The 23931-nt window shown below is 36.0% G+C and overlaps 1 protein-coding gene across 5 annotated transcripts in view; it reads right to left on the bottom strand.

Annotated features, from left to right (window-relative positions):
- LOC132366901 (contactin-associated protein-like 3) overlaps positions 1–23931 on the bottom strand; it is a 157768-nt gene that overhangs the window by 50891 nt on the left and 82946 nt on the right. For 3 of the 5 annotated variants that reach the window (XR_009503585.1, XR_009503584.1, XM_059924355.1), the window contains one exon: positions 4384–4494. Coding sequence is in view for 1 of the 5 variants with exons in the window: in XM_059924355.1 (XP_059780338.1) it covers positions 4384–4494 (111 nt within the window). In the remaining 4 variants the exon portion in view is untranslated. Of the gene's footprint in view, positions 1–3887; positions 4071–4383; positions 4495–23931 lie in introns of all 5 variants that reach the window. The other 2 variants (XR_009503587.1, XR_009503586.1) reach the window with 2 other exon arrangements.

The following is a 23931-nucleotide window of genomic DNA, read 5'->3' as shown; positions in this document are numbered from 1 at the left end:
GATATTGCAGAGTCCAAATAATCAGACGTTCCAGGTTATAAGAAAATATTTAGTGTCTGATGCCCAGGCCTAAGCATTTTCTCCTAATCGAATCATGTGTATTTATTTCCTGCTAAAACCTGGAGTATTAACTTGTACTAGTAAATGTACTTCCTAAAGTGAGAAATAAATATCTTAACGCTGAGAATTGTTGCTAATATGCTCAGCCATCAATTGTATTGGGAGCATTAGACAAAATCTTTCCTGGCTCCACCAACACATAAGTCTGTTGTGAGGAAATATGATCAATGTCTCGGTACGGGAAAGGTGAAGAATTACAAAGAGAAAAGAAAACATCCAGTCAGTTCAGCTTGTCTCCATCTACTTTCTGTTTGCAATACACAATATAGTAATCTGATATGCCATTTTTGATCAAGTTAAATTTAAAGCAGTCTCATTTGCACTGTCAGTGATGAGTGGCTTGCCGCATTAGAGGGCGTGATTTTCAGCATCTGGGCCACGAATGGAGTTGTCCCTCTTTCTGGGGATGATTGTTTATGCAAGCACTTTGGGGGAACAAAAAAGGAGAACAAAATGTGTGTACACTTCCTCCTAATCAAACTCAATCAGCTCTGGCCAGACCACTCATCTCACCACCACGCCTGAGGTGACTAAAGAGGACACGTCACGTGGCTAAAAAGAACATGTTCTCCGGAGTTGGAAAGCAGCATCTGAAATGCTAAAGCCAGTTTCATGAAGGGTCACCTACAGTAACAATAATTGTAAAAACAAAAGGTTATTTTCACATGCAAGATCTAGAATGAAAGTCCAGCGTGGTTTAATCTAAGGTAGTTTTTTTACTTTGGTTTTGGTTTTTTAACTTTTGTTTTGAATAAACTTGGATAAACTGCATAAAGTTCATTTAGGAGATTTTTGAGAAGAAAAAAATGAAGTCAGTATTATAGCATGTTCTTATTTAGAATACACAGATTTCAGCAATCTTGATTTTATATGAGAAATATTAGGTCACTTGTAATTCTAGGAAATATCAATTTAATATTGATGGAAACAAATTCAGCTAATATGAATATTCAAACCCAATTTGACTGTAAAGATGTAAAGCTTCAAGAACTTTACATTTTTATCTAATGGCATCAATTTTCTTGAATAGGTAGGTATATGAATACATGTACGTGTCTGTGGTTTACCCCTTAAAAAAAATCCATCAGTTCAGAAAAATTATACATTCAGGCATTTCCAGTAATTTGTGTTTCTCTGTATAAAAAGGTAAGGTGTATGACCTCAGAGGGGATACTTTGTTAAATGTATTATCTGGAACCCAATCCCAGACTTCAAAATGGGAATGCTAGAGGAACCAGACTAGAAATTTCAAAAGTAAACTCCAGGAGCACTTAGTCCAATGTTGAGTGATGATACTAGCCCATTACTATCTCTACAATAACCAACACTTCCATTAGGGAGCTCACAGAAAACACTGGCAAACAGGTGGTAACATGCTCAGGAATCATGGTTTTCAAAGATGCAAGGTCTGCATCTCTCTGCTTTGGCCCACCTGTCCCTAGAAACGCCTGGATCCCTCCTAACTTCTCTGCTCATTCCTCTTAATATCCTTCATAGACTTCTTTCTTCTATTTATTGCAAAGTCTTTTCTAAGAAATATTTTACTACTTTTCATAAATTAATAGAAAACAAAATAAATACATAAACTGCATAAGTAAAAAATATGTAAAAGAGAAAACATGAAATGTGCAATAAGTTCTAGTCAATTAATTAACATTTGTTATGTGTTGAATCAGTGAAGTACTTTAAAATCATAAAATGCCTTAAAGTTTGAATTATTTGGCTTTGGGGGGTTAGACAGTGGGTCAAATTTATATATATGCACACACATACAATCAAAAATTATGTATAGACTATTCTCTTACTACCTTTATGTATCAGGTAGATGAATTGATCAGCTGCTATGTATAAAGTTCTTGGTGGAAGCTGTGATATTTGAGACATTTCTAATTCTTAATGAACATTCTAGAAGCGCAATGCCTTATGGGCAAAATAAGAAACTAGGGGTGTAAGACAGACCACCTTCTTTAAAACTTCCAAATACCACAACACAGACCAAGGAAATTTTAACCATACAATCAGGGAGTCGAACATGATTTTCCTCACTAGATCATACACAAAATATTCCAAAAAGCTAAAACTACTATATATGAAGAATCATCGCCCTCATTATATTCATCCACATTTCATACTATCCACATTTTACATCATAATCATCTAAACTAAAGTGAACTAATATGTTCTCCAGCATTTACCAAGGCAAAGGAGATGTCAATAAAGACTCTGGGATGCTGGCTTTTAACAGAAAACACATATAGATAATCCTTCAGAAGGAATATTGATAAATTGTGCTGTCTAAAGCATGCTTTAGAAATGGGTCTGAAATCAGGTGGTAATATCTAGGGATATTTAGTGAAATGTACACTATATGCAATCAGAGTAGCAACAACCATGAAAAAGAAACCCTCATCAGTTGATTGCCACTCTTAAAATAATTAATTTAAATTTGCAAAGAGAGTAGTTTAAATATAAAAGATAAGCTTTGTACTTACCATTTTATAATGATGGCTTATAATATTCTGAGTTATTAGTTTTTTAATTAAATATAATGGAAATAAGTTCATCTTAAGCTTCAGGATTTTCCCTTCTAATGTTTATAAACTTCCCAGTGCCACCATATTGATAGCACTGGAGGCCTGAATCATAAAGATACTCTACACATGCAAATTAGAAACACAACACACAAGCCCCTCGGGCCTCTTTAAACTAATTAAATATGGCTTATTTAGTTTTTACAATTTTAGGGAAACCACTGGAAAGTTTAGATGTTAAGCTGATATTAGAATAACCGCCAGACCGAAAATGGGTAATTTGATAACTGATCTCATTGAAATCTGGTTTCAATGAGAATATATTTTTACTGGGGTGCTAAAAATGATTATGAATGATGCTTTGAGGAGTAAATATCTGGCCACAAAATGCTTTTTCCTGGGAAAAGACCATGAAGGTGGACAAATAATGGACATGCCTTCCCATCCTGAGCTCACTGAATTTCTTCACCTGTGTTCTTACTCTTCCCTGCCAATCTATTTGATCACTTACTAGGTTCCCAAATTTGATCCTTAAGGACACAGTAAAGTTCAAGCTAGACTTTAACTCTGATCTTAGAAATGTCAAAGAAAGGGAGGAAAACACTCAATTCCTTAGTAGTATCTCCAGAATTTACAGCAGTGCGTTTACATGGGACACAGTTAATTTTAACTTTTACTTTCTGAATTCATCTTTCCTTTAAAAAATCTATCCCTTAAAGCAGTAGCAAAACAAAAGCAGAAATAGAGACACAGACGTAGAGAACAAATGTATGGATACCAAGGGGGAAAGGGGTGGGGTGGGAGGAATTAGGAGACTGGGATTGACATATATACATTATTGATACTATGTATAAAATAGACAACTGATGGGAACATACTGTATAGCACAGGGAGCTCTACCTAATGCACTGTGGTGACCTAAGTGGGAGGGAAGTCCAAAAGGGAGGGGATATCTGTATGGGTACGGCTGATTCATTTTGTTGTGCAGTGGAGGCTAACACAACATTGTCAAGCAACCATACTCCAATAAAAGTTAATCAAAAAAAGTAGCAAAGCATTTGAATTTGAAGTGTATGTATTCACTTATTTAATCCACTGAATTAGTATTTGTGCAATAGAAGAGGTAATTCACTCGACAACATTCAAGTAGCAAAAATGGACCTTTCCAAAAAGTAAGTCATTAACTCCCTTCCCACTAATAGGAAGGGAATCTTTATTTTCAGTAGCAGCCTTCACCTGGTCTCCTCCCAGGCCAAGTCCTGGGAATGGAGTCATTTTCCCATGACATCCTTTGGCAGCTTCACATCTTCCAAACATCAGGCTTCCCCAGTGGCTGCAGCACTGGCTCCTTCTTGTGTTGTTGTAGTTATTCATGACCAGCGCACTTGACTAGTCACCCTTCTGTCGCCGGTCCTAAAACTAAAAAGGGATGATAACCCTGGAAAAAATCTAGACTCCAATAATTCCCTTCTCATAAATCTTATTGATGATCATTTGCTGGCAATCAATAGGGAAGGAAGATATCAAAACAAACCAAAAACTGGATCATAAGCAAGAAGAAAGCTAGCAGAGGAATACTAGCAGATACGATGAACCTGCTGCTTTCTTCAGTTTCATTAAACCCAATATAATTAATTTTTGACCTATAAGAAGGAATATGAACTAAAAATGAAAATAATTCTCTCTGGGAAAGAATCAGGGTGGATTGACAAGAAGACAGCTGCAGACTCACCGTCTCTGCGATTAAGGCTTGCGAAGCCAGGGCCGTGGCTGCTGGACCGCTCTGAGGAGCTGCTGAAGGAAGCCCGGGCCAGGGCAGACGCCAGAGGAGCGTCACCGCTATCTGGGGGGAAACACCACGTGCGGGTTAATACACTGATTAAAGCTTTCCTGTCCTCTCTTCCTCTCTTCTTCCTTCCCTTTTACTTTCCTTTCCTTCCTGTTTCCCTGCCACCCTCCCTTCTCTTCTTCCTTAATTTCCTTTCTTTTTAGTTAACAGGCTAGGAAAATGCTAGAGCCTGTGGCAAACATCAGTCTTGATCAGAGGTGTGTTAGTAAACGTTGAACAACAGGCTCTTAAGGAAAATTAAAAACCCTGATTGGTAGCATTTGCCACTTTCCATGGTGTAAATACTCGTACCATGGCCAATTCAAAGCTAGCAGCGTGATGTCACTGACCAGGAAGTTGGAAAAAGAATCATTATATAGTATTTTCACCACGCAGACACAAGGTATGTAAATAACCTCAAGAGCACTGATAACAGCAAGATGGCATAAAATAAAGTAGCAAGTGGTGAGTTTTCAGAATGTATTACTTTTGTTTTAATATGATTTAATTAATTATGTTTATATAATTTAATTTTTAATAATGATTGTATTTTCATGCAAAATTCATGAAAAGTTAATGATTGGCTCTTGCTAGCTGCTAAAAATTGGTTCCAGCACATCACTCCTAAATGGGAAAATATTAAAAGTATTTTCTTGAAAAATAGAAAGAACACTTTCACAGACACCACTGTTTCTACTGAACATTGCACTGAAAGTCCTATCAGTACGTAAGAGAAAATTTAAAAATTAAAAGCACAAAATTGGCTAAAAAAGAGCAACCGTTATCGTTTCCAGATGATATGATTATGGAGGTAGAAATTCTGAAAGTCATTGGCTAGCTTAACAATTCATTATACAAAAGCTGATAGTATTTCTAAACTTATCCATAGTTAGAAATTAAATTAAATAGAATAGCAAATACTAACAAAACATATAAAGTATCTAAGAATGAATCTTACAGAATTTGCAGGACATTTATGGAGATTATTATAAAAATTGTATTGAAAGACATTAAAGAAAAACTACAGAAATTCAGACTACAATGATTGCAAATAGGAAGACTACTTTTAAGGTACTGGTTTTCCCTAGCTTGATCTAAAGATTCATTAGAAGTTCAATCAAAGCTCAGGAGGGTTTTTCACAGAACTTGAAGCAGTGAACCACACAGCTCAGGGGTTCTTAACATGTGGTACAAATATGATATAGGGGGTCTGTTGAGATGAATAGAAAAAAATTACATCTTTATTTTCACTAACCTCTAGCTAAAATTTAGCATATTCTTCAGTCACAAATGTAGACAAACCAGACTATATTCACCAGTGCCCGTGCATATGTTACCAACATAAGTTACAGATATTTTAATAGCAATCGTTGTCACAGACATCTAGAAATATTGTTTATGGTCCCCTTTACTTCAAAATAACAGTATTTATTAAAGTCACCACTAGATCTTGTTTTTGAATGCGCTAATAACTAAGAAGACACTATGTTACAATTTCTAGTACATTGATATCAGCATTTCAATATAACTATTTACTTTGTAACCCTATGTATACATTTTATGCATTTACAAGCATTGCTGTGAGAAGGGGTCAGGCTTCAGCAAAGTGCCCGAAGGGTCCTTGGCACAAGGAAGAGCAAAGAAGCTCCCGTTGTGAGTGTGTGCACTGCAAGTACAAAGCTGTTGAGACATTACTGGGGCATTATTAGCCATTCAGAAAATTCCAGAAGATTGGGATCATCCACAATCCACAGTCAGCTGTGCTAACTCAAATGTTAACGTGACAATTTCTCAGGGGACAATTTCTCTGCCTGTTGAGCAGACCAGGCCTGCATCATTCCCCCTTTAGGTAAAGGGGTCCCAGGGATCTAAGTAACCTGCTCAAAGTCACAGAGCTGGTTGAGGCTAAGTGAAGATTATCTCCATCAACTGTTTAGCTTGGGAAGCCTGCTCCTTTCCCAGCCTCTCCCACCCGCCCCAGCACGGCTTCCTTTCTGAGTCTCCCCAGAAGCTCCCCACTCAGTCCCCTCTGCTCACATCTTTCTCATCTCACCGTACTGGGGTCTCTCCTTTCTGGGTTGGAAACAGTGAGGACCAAGTGTAGATTCTGGAGCCAGACAGGGTGTGGGCATGACATTTACCAAGCTGCCTACTCTTGGGAAGTCACTGGCCCTCCCTAAGCCTCAGTTACCTCATCTGTACAATGAGGATGTCACACAACTGAATCACACAACTGGACAAAGGGGAATCACACAATTCATAGGGTTTCTATGAGGATTAATAGTGTTTGCTTTTATTATTTTCAGTAGGGTAAGACAAGTCATCACATAAGTTTCTTCAAAATATTCTATAAGGACGTTTTCCCTATAGAGAGATATAGAAGGCAGCATTCAACGTTCCAAGCCATATTCTCATTTTTTATTCTTTCCTCAAAAGAAGGCATATGAATCTTAGTCTTTAAAAAAAAAAAAAAAAAGAGTAAGATGTACTCGCTCTTATGAAGTCATCTTTGCCTTTGAGAAACAATTTTAAAAGTGATCATTTTCTTTACAACCCTAATTGGTTGTTCCAATTCACTTCCACACAGTCAAATTTGAGAATGCACGTGATCAAAAAACGTGACCAGGTCCAATAAGGTACTTGGAAAAGAGCGGCTCTGTGTTTGGACAGTGTTTTCAGTACATTCACTGTGTTTTTAACTAAATTACGTTCAAGTAAGGTGAAGTCTCAGATGCCACCCAAAAATCTCCTTCACCATTGTTTTCAATCTGAAATGTCTATATTTTATACTACGATTCCTGGAGCCAAAATTGTGAAGACACAATTTAATTTTCTTTTTCTGGAATCATTAAAAAATATTTGATTGCCACTGAATATTATTCTTATCAATAGTCTGATACATACTATTTCTATCCAAAAAAAAAAAGATGAACCCTGAAATGCTTCAAAGCTACAACAATTATTCATAAATAATTGTTTTTAACAAACGAGATGGCAAAACAACTGAAAAGTACAACTATTTACCACTTAGGGGGAAAATGAGGTGAGTACAAGTAATAATCTTGTAAGAATTAACAAATGAAAATAGGCAGATAATATTACAGTTCAATAGGCTAAAGCAAGTTTATTTCTCTTCATAATAACACTCATATTAATAAGAAATTATTCTATGAAATAATCTCAGTTTTGAAATGCACTTATTCCTTCAAAAGTTCAAATGTACTCAGAAGCTCAAATGTTCTCAGAAAAGCTTAGGAACTCTAAAGGGAAACTGATGATCCATTGTAACGTGTCTTATAGAAAATACAAACACACCGTAATTGTTCATGATTTATGTATGATTCAGATCAGAGTGCTCGGAACATCCTTGTGTGCATGCTTCTATAATAAGTTCTTATCTACTAAATGAGCAAACATTGTCTCAGTAGTTGTACCTATTGTAACATCATTTTAATCAATGGCCTATTGTTTGTCCTGCCAACAGAACAGCTTTATACTGAAATTATTAAACAATATTTCAGCTTCTGTTTTTAAAAATTATATATATATTCTTTTCTCCAGGTAAAATCTTAGAAATTTGGAACTTCCCATAGCTGGGGAAAACATAGTTGCCTTAATCCTCTCAATCTAAGTGACACTATCTGAGTGTTTTCCAGACCCTTGACCTCCTCCTAAAACTACTTAAATCTACCCCCTCCATAAATAAAAAACAGTCCCAGACAAACCTCTTTGGATTACTACAGCTCCTTGGTGATGCATGCTCTTAGTTTCTTCAGAACTTTCAAATCCAGTTTATACACAACTGTATATAAATGGCATCTTTTCAATATGCATTATGTTCTAAAGTAGACTAAAAATTCCTTAGCAAAGAAAATGTCACTTTACTGAATTCACTGATGAGCTCTAGTAGTTATCTGGTAGCACCTTTAGGATTTTCTATGTCTAATATATCATCTGCAAACAGTGACAGTTTTACTTCTTTCTTTTCCAATTTAGATTCCTTTTCTTTTTCTTCTCTGTTTGCCACAGCTAGGACTTCCAAAACTATGTTGAATAAAAGTGGTGAGAGTGGACATCCTTGTCTTGCTCCTGATCTTAGAGGACATGCTTTTAGATTTTCACTGTTGAGTATGATGTTAGCTGTAGGTTAGTTGTATATGGTCTATATTATTTTGAAGTATGTTCCCTCTAGGACCCTTTCTGGAGAGCCTTTAATCATAAATAGGTGTTGAATTTTGTCAAAAGCTTTTTCTGCATCTATTGAGATGATCATATGGTTTTTATTCTTTAACTTGTGGTGGTGTATCACAGCCATTGATTTGCAGATACTGAAAAATCCTTGCATCCCTAGGATAAATCCCACTTGATCATAGTGTATGATCCTTTTAATGTATTGTTGGATTTGGATTGCTAGTATTTTGTTGAGGACAGATGAATGGATAAAGAAGATGTGCTACCTATATACAATGGGATATTACTCAGCCATTAAAAAGAATGAAATAATGCCATTTGCAGCAACATGGATGGACCTGGAGATTATCATACTAAGTGAAATAAGTCAGACGGAGAAAGACAAATATCTATTAAAAAATTTAAAACAATAATTCAAATAATTATTTTAATAATATAATAATAACCTTCCAAAACAGAAAGCACAAAGTCCAGAGGGCTTCCCTGGTGAATTCTGCCAAACATTTAAGGAAGAAATCATGCCATGTCTCCATAATCCCTTTTAGAAGATAGAAACAGAGGAATACTTTTTAACTTATTCTATGAGGCTAATAGTACCATAATACCAAAACCAATCACAGATATTACAAGAAATGAAACCTACAGACCAATATTTCTCACGAACACAGATGCAAAATCCTCAACAAAATATTAGCCATCAAATCCAACAATGTATAAGAAGAATTACAGGGACTTCCCTGGCAGTCCAGTGGTTAGGACTCCATGCTTCCACTGCAGGGGGCCCGGGTTCAATCCCTGGTGAGGGAACTAGGATCCCACAAGCCACACGGTGTGGCCAAAAACAAAATAATAAAGTAAAATAAAATAAAAATTTTAACAGATTTTTAAAAAATAGAAGAAGAATTACATACTGAAACAAGTGGAATTTGTCCCAGGTATTCAGGGCTGGTTCAACATTCAAAAATCAGTTTATGTAATCCATCACATCCACAAGCTAACAAAGAAAAATCACATGGTGCTATCAATAGATGAAGAAAAGCATCTGACAAAATCCAACACCCATCCATGGCAAAAACTCTTGGTAAACTAGGAATAGAGTTGAACTTTCACAAATTGATAAAGAATATCTACTGAAAACTTACAGCTAACACCACACTTAATGGTGAGAAACTGGAAACTTTCCCCACTAAGATCAAGACTAGGCAAAGATTTTCCCTCTCACCACTCCTTTTCCACATCCTACTAGAAGTCTTAGTTAATGCAATTAGACAAGAAAAGGAAATAGAAGGGATACAGATTAGGAAAGAAATGTCTTTGTTATGGATGACAAGATCATCTATGCAAAAACTCCTGGAACTAATAAGTGGTTATAGCAAGGTCACAGGATACAAGGTTAAAATACAAAAGTCAATTGTTTTTCTATATACCAGCAATGATCAAGTGGAATTAGGAATCTGAAACACTATGCTATTTACATTAGCACCTAAAAAATATAAAATACTTAGGTATAAATCTAACAAAATATGCATGAGATCTATATGAGGAAAACTACAAAACTCTGAGCAATTAATCGAGGAAGAACTAAATAAATGGAGAGATACTCCATGTTCATGGACAATACTCAATATTGATTGTCAAGATTTCAGTTTTTCCCAATTGATCTATAGATTCAAGGCAATCTCAATCAAAATTCAAGCAAGTTATTTTGTGGATATCAACAAACTGATTCTAAAGTTTATGTGGTAAAGCAAAAGACCCAGAATGGCCAAAACAATATTGAAGAAGAACAGAGTGGTAGGAATGACACTACCTGATTTCAAGACTTACCATAAAGGTACAGTAATTAAGACAGTGTATTGGCAAAAGAACTGGCAAATAGATCAGTGAAACAGAACAGAGAGCCCTGAAGTAGACCTACACAAATATAAGCAATTGACCTTTGACAAAGTAGCGAAGGCAATACAATAGAGCAAAGATAGTCTTTTCAATAAGTGGTAATGGAACAAATGGACTTCCATAAGCAAAAACGTGAATCTAGACACAGACTTTTTACCCTTCACAAAAATTAATTCAAAATGGTCCACAGATCTAACGGTAAAGCACAAAACTATAAAACTCCTTGAAGATAACATAGGAGAAAATCTAGATGAACTTGTGTTCTGCAAAGACTTTGTAGATACAAAGCCACGATCCATGAAGAAAAGAACTGATAAGATGGACTTTATTAAAATTAAAAATTTCTGCCCTGCAAAAGACAGTCAAGAGAATGAAAACACAAGCCATAGGATGGGAGAAAATATTTGCAAAATACACATCGAACAAATGACTTTGATCCAAAATATGCAAAGAACTCAAACTTACCAATAAGAAAACAAACAACTCCAATTAAAAAATGGTCCTAAGCTGACTTTAACAGACACTTCACCGAAGAAGATATACAGATGAGAAAGAAGCATATGAAAAGATGCTCCACATCATATGTCTTCAGAGAAATGCACATTAAAACAACAATGAGATACCACTACACTCCTATGAAAATGGTCAAAATCTGGAACACTAATGACACCAAATGCTGGCAAGGATGTAGAGCAACAGGAACTCTCATTGGTGGTGGGAATGCAAAATGGTGCAGCCTTTTTGGAAGACTGTTTGGCCGGTTCTTACAAAACTAAACATATTCCTACATGCAATCCAAAATCTGTTCCTTGGTATTTACCCAAAGGGGTTGAAAACTTATGTCTACACAAAAACAGGCACAAAAATGTTTATAGCAGCTTTAATCATTAAACTCCAACACTTGGAAGCAACCAAGACACCTTTAGTAGGGAATGGATAAACAAACTGTGGTACATCCATATAGTGGAACATTAGTAATAAAAAGAAATGATCCATCAAGCCATGAAAAGACACAGAAGAAACCCAAATGCATATTACTAAGTGAAAGAAGCCAGTCTTTAAACGCTACATACCATACGATTCTAGCTATATGATATTCTGGAAAAAACAGAAGTGTGAAGCCAGTAAAATGATCAGTGGTTGCCAGTGTTTAGATGGGAGAGAGGAATGAATAAGAGGAACACAAGTGATTTTAAGAGCAGTGAAACTATTCTGTACGGTAATATAATGCTGGATACATGTCATTATACATTTGTCCAAACCCACAGAATGTACAACACCGAGAGTGAAACATCAACTATGGACTTGGGGTGACTATCATGTGTCAGCACAGGTTCACCAATTGTAAAATAAACAAAGTATCAACACCACTCTGGAGAAGGATGCTGGTAATGGCAGAGGCTAAGCATGTGTGAGGGAAGGGGGTATATGGGAAATCTCTGTACTTTCTGCTCAATTTTACAGAAACCTAAAACTGCTCAAAAAATAAAGTTTATTTTTAAAAAAGGGCAGGAGGGCTTTCTCTTTATCAACTACCCTGAGCATTCACTTAAAAATAAGTGCTATGATTTAAATAACTTACTGAGAAAGAAGAGAAACTTTCAGGGTTTTTTTCCCCCAGTTATACATCCTGGAGCCCATTTATAAAACTTAATTCTATCCCTTCATGGTTTTAAAATTGTGCAAGGGTGTGTGACTCTACCAGCCTTCAGAGGAATCAAATATCTGGAGGGAGAATGGTTGTAGTTTTTCATGGATTGTCCTGCTTCAGCACCCTAAGCAGACAAGGATTTAGACCTGTTTTAAAGGTCAATTTTAATTATCCCAATTATTATTCACTCATGACTGCTGAAAAATTATATTCGACAAAAGGAACAGATTCCCAGTGGTGGGAGTGTTTCTAAAATTATAACTTGTGCCAGTTTAATGAATCATACTGCTTCTCATACAGGAACAGCACTTTTTTTTTAAAAAAGAACCACTATTTATCTTTATTTCTTCAGCTTCTATCACAGTGCCTGGCACATGGTAAGCATTTGACAAATGTTTGCTGAATTAAATTGATCACAAGTCCGAGAGCAACTTTCTTAAATCTCCATATCTAAGTTATATTTCAACCCTGACATATATTGAGCTTAAAACATTGAAACAGCCAAGTTCATCCTAACAGAAAAATCATGCGGTCTTAATTTCCAGGCTGGGTGTGGGGTAGGTATGTGATAGTGGGACCCAGGAAAATATAGATAGAGAAGAGGGGTTCTCACTAATAGGAAGGGACTGCCAATGAAGTATTCATTTCAGAAGGCCTTCTCATTCCTGCTTAAACAGGGCATGTCAGTAAAATTCAGCAATCCAACACACTCAGATATTTTTCAAAAATAATTCACAAATGGAAAGATGAGAACATGTCTGTGTTAGAAGTAACATCTCTAGATTTATCAAGATTGTATAATTTTGTGCAATGAAATTCAGGGGAGAAATAGACACAGCAGTTTTTCAGACACTGATACCCAAGGGGCAATTCCCCATCCCTGCCCCTGAAATTCTGATTTAGTGAGAGGATTTATTTATGTACTTAAGGCAGACACATTCTGTTCTTCAGAGAAGGAAATGTACAACACTCGGGACAGGAGCTGAGCGATCTCTGCAGTGGATGAAAACCTCAACTGTGCCAGGAGAGACCCTCAACGTGGCCACCAGGAGTGTGCACTAAATTGCAGTTTTCATATGAGTAGCCCTGGTATCTGTATTAGGTTCTGTGGTTATTAAACCAGATTTGGAGAGTTGGGCAGTGTAAAAGACATACTTTCAAAAATCTGAAGCCCTATCACGCTAGTGCCCAGAAAGATGCACTTGGGAAACTCAGCTGTTGACTCATATTAGTATTGATATTACTTTAAATATTTAGTTTAAAAAGACTTTCACTATCCATAGCTCATTAACTGGAAAACTTCCTTGCTTGTATATAAATCTGAAATATCCATTTAAGGGGCAAAGTCTAATATTCCACACAACTTACTCAAATTGTTGAAATAGTCACAAAGCAATGAAATATGCAGTTTTGGGGTGACGTCAGTATCATGATAGTATGAATCGTTCCTTTTTTCTCTCTCTCCTTTGATTTACAACTATTAGGACGTCCATAACCAGAAAAAAAAAAAAAGCACCTATCCACAGCATACAACGACATCCAAGAGATCCATCCACCTGTGCATCCAAAGTGGGTGGATTGGACCATGGAGTAGGTAGCAGGGATTGAGGTAAGTGGCTGCAGAGCTGGTGGCAGGAGGCTGTGACAGCACAGAAGGCGGCTGCTGTTCTGGCAGCGAGCCAGCACCACCTTTCTGGCAGAGGAGCTGGAGGATGAAGGCAGTGACTGGAAGTCTGCCCAGCCACGTGTGTTACAGCTGGCGGGACCAGTTGCTCTCTCTGAGGAGAGACTGCAGTGAATGGGCAGAGGGAAAGGAAAGGTAAGTAGACAGACAAAGAGAACTGAAGTAAAATGTCTCCTGCTGTCTGCCCCTGGAGGCAAGGGGACCAGCCACCCAAGGACCCCTGGGACACCGCCCCCATCCCAACTTGAGGATACCTCTACCAGGCCATGGACACCCACAAAGCCCCAAGTGCTAAGTACACACACCTCCCCCCTGCGCCCACATTCTGCCACCACGCGTTGTTTTTGTTGTTGTTGTTGTTGCTTTGTTTTAACTGTGTGGGTTCCCAATCTTAGAAGCCGCTAGTTAACGCTGGTAAGAGAAACCAAAAACTTGTGCCATAGCGCCACCTTCTGGAAAGGAAGGCTCCTAACTGCCAACTTGTTGCATTCTTAGGATCAAAGTAAACAAAGTCTTACCTAAATAAAAATGGTGTTCCATTTTTTATTTAGGGAATCATGGTAATAGGGTATCGCAAAAAAAAGCAAGACAATTTTCCAGTAGCCAAACCCAAAGGTATGGAATATTGTGATCTAACTGATAAAGAGTTTTAAATAGCTGTTATGAAGAAATTCAATAGAAAACTCATAAAGGCAATGCAATGATATTAGGAATGAAAATAACAAGCACAAGGAATACTTTACCAAAGAGATTAAAATTCTAAAAAAGAATCAGACAGATTTCTGGAGCTGAAGAACTCAATAAATGAGATAAAGAATGCATTACAATGCACTGGAAATAGAGCAAATCAGGTAGAAGAGGAATTAGCAAGCTCAAGGATAGAAATATAGAAATAATTCAGGTGGAAGAAAAGAGAGAGCTAAGATTTTTAAAAAGCGAAGCCTATGAGAAATATCTGATTCTATTGGAAAGGGAAACGTAAGAATAATGGGCATCCCAGAAGGAGAAGAGAGTGGGAAGGGGACAGAGTTTATTTAAAGAAATAATAGCTGAGAAATTCCCAAATCTGGGGAAGGGATGAATATACAGATCCACGAAGCTAACAGAATATCTTGTTATCTCATCACAAACAGACCTCCAAAACACATTTTAATGAAGCTGTCAAAATTCAATTATAAAGAAGCAATTTTAAAGGCAGCCAGGGGGGGGAAAAAAAAAAAAGACAGCAACCTACAGACGTACCCCCATTAGGCTACAGTAGATTTCTCAGCAGAAACTTTGAAGGTCAGGAGATAGATAGTGGAATGACACATTCAAAATATTGAAAGATAAAAATTTCCATCTAAGAATATGTGGCAGTTATCCTTCAGATATAAAGGAGAATTAAAGCCTTTCCCAGACAAACTAAAGCTGAGGGAGTTTACCACCACTAGATCTGCCTTATGAGAAATGTTGAAAGGAGCTCTTCAAGCTGAAACAAAAAGACAAAAGTACACAAAACTCTGATTAAGATGATAAATACTCATAATTAGAATACTGTAAATCTTTTCTAGAACACTATATTAAATTCTTAACTATAATATAATGGTTAAAGTAAAAGAGCATTAAAAATAGCTATAGATACTACAACCTGGTGATGAAATCACAGCATAGAGATCATTTCTAACATTAAAAATATAAAAGGGGAAGAGTAAGCAGATGAAACCTTTATAGGTGAATGAAGATAAACTGGCATCAGCAGGAAAGGGGCTATTTTACCTGTATGATGTTTTATGTAAACTTCATGGTAACCACAAGCAAAAATCTAGAGCAGAAACATAAACATAAAAAAGGGGAGAGTGAGCAAATCACCATGGAAAACCACCAACTTATAAGGGCAGACAGAAAGAGAAGAAAAAAGGAACAACAGAGAGACAAAATAAGCAGAAGGCCAAAGATAAAATGGCAATAGTAAATTCTTACATATCAATAATCACCCCTAAATGTAAGCAGATTGAACTCACCGATCAAAAGGCACATAGTGGGTGGATGGCTGAAAAAACAAGGTCCAACTCTATGCTCTCTACAGAAGACTCATTTCAGCTCTAAAGGCACATAGGCTCAAAGTGAAAGGATGGAAGATGATATTCCAAGCAAATAGAAATGAAAAGAAGGTGGGTATAGCCATCCTTGTATCAGACAAAACACACTTCAAGCCAAAAAAGGTAAGAAGACACAAAGAAGGTCAGTACAGGGGTCACTACATCAAGAAGATATAACAATAATAAATATGTACGTTCCCAAAACCTGATCACTGAAATATACAAGTATGTAATCATAGATATTAAGGAACAAATAGACAACAATGCAGTCATTGCAGGAATTTCAATACCCCACTATCAGCAATGGATAGATTGTCTTGACAGAAAATCAACAAAGAAAAGTTGGACTTGAACCACACCTTCGAACAAATGGATTTAATAGACACATATAGAATATTCCTTCCAACAGTAGCAGAACACACATTCTTCTCAAGTGCACATAGAACATTCAGGCTGGATCATATGATAGGTCACAAAACAAATCTTAGCAAACTTAAGAAGACTGAAATCATATCAGCTATCTTCTGTGACCACAATTGGTATGAAACTAGAAGTCCACAACAAGAGGAAGATGAGAAGATCTACAAACATGTGGAAAGTAAACACACGTCGAAACAACCATTGTGTCAAAGAAGAAATCAAAAGGAAATAAAAAATATCTCAAAACAAATGAAAATGAAAACACAACATATCAAATATCATGGCATGCAGCAAAAGCAGATCTGGGTGGAAAGTTTATAGCAATAAATACATTACGATGTTAGAAAAATCTCAAGTAAACAACCTAACTTTAGACCTCAAGGAACTAGAAAAAGAAGAAAAAATTAAGCCCAAAGTTAGCAGAACTAAGGAAATAGTAAGTATCAGAATGCAAATAAATGAAATAGAAACCAGAAAAACAATAGAAAGGATCAAGGAAACTACAAAATGTTTCTTCAAAAAGATAAACAACATTGACAAACCTTTAGTTAGACTCAGGAAAAAAAAGAAGAGTCAAATAAATAAAATTAGAGATGAAAAGAGAAGACATTACAACTGATACTACAGAAATACATAGAATCATAAGAGACTACTATGAACAATTATATGCCAATGGATTATACAACCTAAAAGAAATGGATACATTTCTAGAAACACACAACCTACCATGACTGAATCAGGAAGAAATAGAAAGTAGGAACAGACCAATAATGAGTAAAGACACTGTATCAGTCATTTAAAAATTCCCAACACAGAAAACTCCAGGACCAGAAAACTCCCCTGGATAATTCTACCAAACATTTAAAGAAGTAATACCAATCCTCCTCAAACTCTTTCAAAATATTGAGGGGGAGAAAACACTTCCAAACTTGTTCTGTGAGGCCAGTATTACCTTGATACCAAAGCCAGATAAGGATACCACAAGAAAAGCAAACTATAAACCAGTATCCCTGATGAACATAGGTGCAAAAATTCTCAACAAAATATTAGCAAACCAAATTCAAGAACACATTAATAGAAGTATATACGATGACCAAGCGGAATTTACTCCTAGGATGAAAGGATGGGTCAACGTATGCAAATCAATAAATCCAACACATCACATCAATAAAAGAAAAAATAAAAATCACATGATCTTTTCAATAGAGAAAGAAAAAGCATTTGACATAAAACAACATCCTTTCATAATAAAAACCCTTAACAGACTGGGTATAGAAGGAACATACTTCAACATAAAGGCCATGTATAACAAACACAAGGGTAACATTATACCTGATGGAGAGAAATGGAAAGTGTTTCCTCTGAGACCAGGAACAAGGCAAGGATGCCCAGTCTCACTGTTCTTCTTCAATATAGTACTGGAAGTCCTAGCTAGAGCAATTATGCAAGACAAAGAAAGAAAATAGATCCAAATCAGAAATGAAAGAGTAAAACTGTCAGTATTTGCTGATGATATGATTGAATATATAGAAAATCCCAAAGAATCAGCCAAAAAACTATTGAAATTAATCAACAATTTCAGTAAATTGGCAGGATACAAAGTCAACGTACAGAACTCAATTTCATTCCTCTACACTAATGATAACGCATCTGAGAAAGAAATAAAGAAAACCATCCCTTTCACAATAGCATCAAAAACAATAAAATACTTAGGAATAAATTTAACCAAGGAAGTGGAAGATCTGTACAATTAGAACTGCAAAACTGCTGAAAGAAATCAAGGACACCAACAAATGGAAAGACACAAACAAAATCAAAGAAATTGAAGACACAAACAAATGTTCATGGATCCAAAGAGTTAATATTGTTAAAATATCAATAGTTCTAAAGCCATCAACAAATTGAACATAGTCCTCACCAAAATACCAAAGGCATTCTTCACAGAAATAGAAGAAACAATCCTAAAATGTGTGTGGAACCACAAAAGACCTCAAACAGCCAAAGCAATCTGGAGAGAAAAGAGCAAAGCCAGAGATACCACACTTCTGGATTTCAAGCTGTACCACAAAACCATAGTAGAAAAACAGTATTGTACTTGGGGGGAAAAAAGACAAATTGACCAACGGAACAGAATAGAGAGCCCAGAATTAAACCCTGGCATATACGGTCAACTAGTATTCAACAAGGAAGCCAAGAATACCCGGTGGAGAAAGGATAGCCTCTTCAACAAATGGTGCTGCAAAAATTGGAGAAACATATGAAGAACACTGAAAGTAGACCCCTATCTCACACCACTCACAATAATTAACTCAAAATGGGTCAAAGACTTAAACATAAGACCTGATGCCATAAGAATCCTAAAAGAAAATGTTAGGGGAGAAGTTTATTGATATTGGTCTTGGCAATCATTTGGTGGGCATGATGCCAAAAGAACAAACAATAAAAGAAAATAATCAAAACATGGGACTACATCAAACTCAAGAGCTTCTGCACATCAAAAGAATAAATTAATTAACAAAATGAAAAGACACCCTACAGAATGGGAGAAAAATTTTGCAAACCATTTATCGAATAAGTGATTAATATCCAAAATATATAAGGAACTCAGTCAACTCAATAACAAACAACAAACAATCTGGTTAAAAGATGGGAAGAAGAAGTAAATAGTCATTTCTCCGAAAAGGACATCAAAATGGCCAAGAGACACATGAAAAGATGCTCAACATCACTAATCCTAAGTGGACTGCAAATCAAAATCACAGTGAAACATTACCTCACACCTGTGAGAATGGCTATCATCTAGAAGACAAGGACCAACAGATGCTGGTGAAGATGTGGGAATGTAAATTAGTCTAACAACTATAGAAAGCAAGATGGAAGCTCCTCAAAAAATTAAAAGTAGATCTATCATATACTCCAGGTATTCCACTTCTGGGTATACAACCAAAGAAAATGAAAATAGGATTTTGAAAAAATATACGCACTCCCATGTTTATCACAGCATTACGCACAATAGCCAAGATACGGAAACAACCCAAAAGACCATCAGTGGATGAATGGGTAAAAAAATATGTGGTATACATACACCGTGGAATGTTATTCAGCCATGAGAAAGGAAGAGATCCTCCCATTTGCTACAACATTATGCTAAGAGAGTAAGTCAGATAGAGAAAGACAAGTACTGTATGATGTCACTTACATGTGAAATCTAAAAGTTAAACCTGTGAAAAACAGAATAAAACGCTGGTTACCAGGGACAGGGACAAGAGGGATGGTCTCCAAGGGTACAAACTTGTAAGAATTGGTAAATGAGCCATGAAGATCTAATGAACAGTATAATAAATAGACAGTAATACTGTACTATAATTATATATAACGTGATCATGTGTATTATAATTATATAATGTGATATTACTTCAGCAATCACATTAACAATATATAAATGTATCAAAGTAACATACTGTATACCTTAAACATATGCAATGTTACAAGTCAAATTTACTCAATAAAAAAGTGTGCAATTTTATATTTTTCTGTTCATACATTGTTCACGTGAATTACCAAATTACTGTAATTGCCAAAATCACATAATTTTCTTCTACAAATGTTGCTGCTATATAAGTTGCTTCATGGAGCAAGGACCTAAGAAATTTTTTTTTTTTTAATTTATTTTTGGCTGTGTTGGGTCTTCGTTTCCGTGCGAGGGCTTTCTCTAGTTGCGGCAAGCGGGGGCCACTCTTCATCGCGGTGCACAGGCCTCTCACTATCGCGGCCTCTCTTGTTGCGGAGCACAGGCTCCAGACGCGCAGGCTCAGTAGTTGTGGCTCACAGGCTTTGTTGCTCCGCGGCATGTGGGATCCTCCCAGAGCAGGGCTCGAACCCGTGTCCCCTGCATTGGCAGGCAGATTCTCAACCACTGCGCCACCAGGGAAGCCCCCTAATAAATATTTTTTGAGTGAATAATTTATTTTGAAACTTTAGAGATTTTTTTTATCCTTCAATTTTCTCCACTAAAAATTGGAGACAAAATTATGTATTTCTTTCTGTATTATATGATTGTAGAAGAGTTAAAAACTGCTGCACAAATTTTTTAAAAACCTGTGATGAACATGAAAGGGTTAGATGTTCCTTTATATTTATAGGTGTGCTTCTTCTAAAAGTCCATGTAACTTTAAAAACTTACAAAATTTAACAAAAAAATAACACCTATACTATAATATTTCATCCATAAATACTATAACAATTGTTAAAATTTTAGGACAAGATTTAAGTTACACAAGAAGTTTTTACACTATGTTTGGTAATTTGGGCATTTTCATTGGAAAACATTTAAAATAAAATAACCAACATACTCCAAAGCTAAAGATTCACTGCTTTGTGGTAGAATGAGAAAAGAGAATACACATCATTGCAAAGAAATGTGTATTTGGTGCTTTAAATAATCAACTGGGAGTTTCAGAAAGCTTGTCTAACTAGGATAAAACTCCATTCATACGCTGTCTTGCAATTTGGAAATACTTTCCTTTTGTCCATCCATCCCTCCTCCTCCCACCCTCTCCTTCTTCCTTGTCTTCCTCCTTTCCTCTCTTCCTTCTTTTCTCCAAGATATTCAACAGGGGACAGTTGTCAAAAAGATGTTCATAGCTAAAGGCAGCAAGTACAATCAATCCATTCAAAGCACAAGTACCTGTTAATGATCCCTCCATAAAATACCCCTTTTCTCATTTTGCCAGAGGGGAAAAAAAACAAGACAGTAACTTCTTTGTAGAGTTCCAAGAATATACACAAAATATATAGGGGAAAAAGGAAAATTTTATATTTTAGAATTTGGATCCAAATGACACCTAAAGTTTTAAAACAATTAATTCCTGGTAAATATTTTCAGCTTTAATCTACTGAGGTACACTATTACAATATAGCATTGCTGTTTAATGTAATGTTTACCTAAAAATTATTTAATTATTAATAGCAACAGTTCACTGAAAACTTGGGTCTCTGACCAAAAAGTCTCCATAAAACAATCATTATGTTTAATTGTTCATGTTTATTCAAAAATACAGGCCACTGCTGTTACAAGAGTAGAAAACCCAATCATTTTAGGAAGTGTGTGTGTGTGTGTGTGTGCGCATGCACACGCATGCGTGCACGCACATATTGAACAAGTAAATAAAAAATTAGATTACTCTTGAATAAAGCAGGGCATTCTCAGGTATCTCATTAGATACATATATAAAGATAAAATAACTATTTGGACGTGAAAACAAAGACTATTACAAGAGACAAAGAAGGACACTACATAAAGATCAAGGAATCAATCCAAGAAGAAGATATAAAAATTGTAAATATTTATGCACCCAACATAGGAGCACCTCAATACATAAGGCAAATGCTAACAGCCATAAAAGGGGAAATCAACAGTAACACAATCATAGTAGGGGACTTTAACACCCCTCATTCACCAACGGACAGACCATCCAAAATGAAAATAAATAAGGAAACACAAGCTTTAAATGATACACTAAACAAGATGGACTTAATTGATATTTATAGGACATTCCATCCAAAAACAACAGAATACACTTTCTTCTCAAGTGCTCATGGAACATTCTCCAGGATAGATCATATCTTGGGTCACAAATCAAGCCTCGGTAAATTTAGAGAAAATTGAAATCATATCAAGTATCTTTTCCGACCACAACGCTATGAGACTAGATATCAATTACAGGAAAAAATCTGTAAGAAATATAAACACATGGAAGCTAAACAATACACTACTTAATAACCAAGAGATCACTGAAGAAATCAAGGAAGAAATCAAAAAATACCTAGAAACAAATGACAATGAAAACACGATCACCAAAAACCTATGGGATGCAGCAAAAGCAGTCCTAGAGGGAAGTTTATAGCAATACAATGCTACCTCAAGAAACAAGAAACACCTCAAATAAAAAACCTAACCTTACACCTAAAGCAATTACAGAAAGAAAAACAAAAAAACCCCCAAAGTTAGCAGAAGGAAAGAAATCATAAAGATCAGATCAGAAATAAATGAAAAAGAAAGGAAGGAAACAATAGCAAAGATCAATAAAACTAAAAGCTGGCTCTTTGAGAAGATAAACAAAATTGATAAACCATTAGCCAGACTCATCAAGAAAAAAAGGGAGAAGACTCAAACCAACAGAATTAGAAATGAAAAAGGAGAAGTAACAACTGACAATGCAGAAATACAAAGGATCATGAGAGATTACTGCAAGCAGCTCTATGCCAATAAAATGGACAACCTGGAAGAAATGGACAAACTCTTATTAAAGCACAACCTTCCAAGGATGAACCAGGAAGAAATAGAAAATATAAACAAACGAAACACAAGCATTGAAATTGACACTGTGATTAAAAATCTTCCAACAAACAAAAGCCCAGGACCAGATGGCTTCACAGGGGAATTCCATCAAACATTTAGAGAAGAGCTAACACCTATCCTTCTCAAACTCTTCCAAAATATAGCAGAGGGAGGAACACTCCCAAACTCATTCTACGAGGCCACCATCATCCTGATACCAAAACCAAACAAAGATGTCACAAAGAAAGAAAACTACAGGCCAATATCACTGATGAACATAGATGCAAAAATCCTCAACAAAATACCAGCAAACAGAATCCAACAGCACATTAAAAGGATCATAAACCACGATCAAGTGGGGTTAATCCCAGGAATGAAAGGATTCTTCAATATACGCAAATCAAACAATGTGATACACCATACTAACAAATTGAAGGATAAAAACCATATAATCATCTCAATAGATGCAGAAAAAGCTTTCAACAAAATTCAACACCCATTTATGATAAAAACCCTCCAGAAAGTAGGCATAGAGGGAACCTACCTCAACATAATAAAGGTCATATATGACAAACCCACAGCCAACATCTTTCTCAATGATGAAAAACTGAAACCATTCCCTCTAAGATCAGGAACAAGACAAGGGTGCCCACTCTCACCACTATTATTCAACATAGCTTTGGAAGTTATAGCCACAGCAATCAGAGAAGAAAAAGAAATAAAACGAATCCAAATCGGAAAAGAAGCAGTAAAGCTGTCCCTGTTTGCAGGTAACATGATACTATACATAGAGAATCCTAAAGATGCTACCAGAAAACTACTAGAGCTATTCAATGAATTTGGTCAAGTAGCACAATACAAAATTAATGCACAGAAATCTCTTGCATTCCTATACACTAATGAGGAAAAATCTGAAAGATAAATTAAGGAAACACTCCCATTTACCACTGCAACAAAAAGAATAAAATACCTAGCAATAAACCTACCTAGGGAGACAAAAGACCTATATGCAGAAAACTATAAGACACTGTTGAAAGAAATTAAAGATGATACAAATAAATGGAGAGATATACTATGTTCTTGGATTGGAAGAATCAACATTGTGAAAATGACTATACTACCCAAAGCAGTCTACAGATTCAATGCAATCCCTATCAAACTACCACTGGCATTTTTCACAGATGTAGAA

Source organism: Balaenoptera ricei, chromosome 6 (genome assembly GCF_028023285.1).
Source record: "Balaenoptera ricei isolate mBalRic1 chromosome 6, mBalRic1.hap2, whole genome shotgun sequence".
Classification (NCBI taxonomy): domain Eukaryota; kingdom Metazoa; phylum Chordata; class Mammalia; order Artiodactyla; family Balaenopteridae; genus Balaenoptera; species Balaenoptera ricei.
The sequence above is the reverse complement of the archived record's forward strand: the minus strand, read 5'-3'. Positions and strand labels throughout refer to the sequence as shown.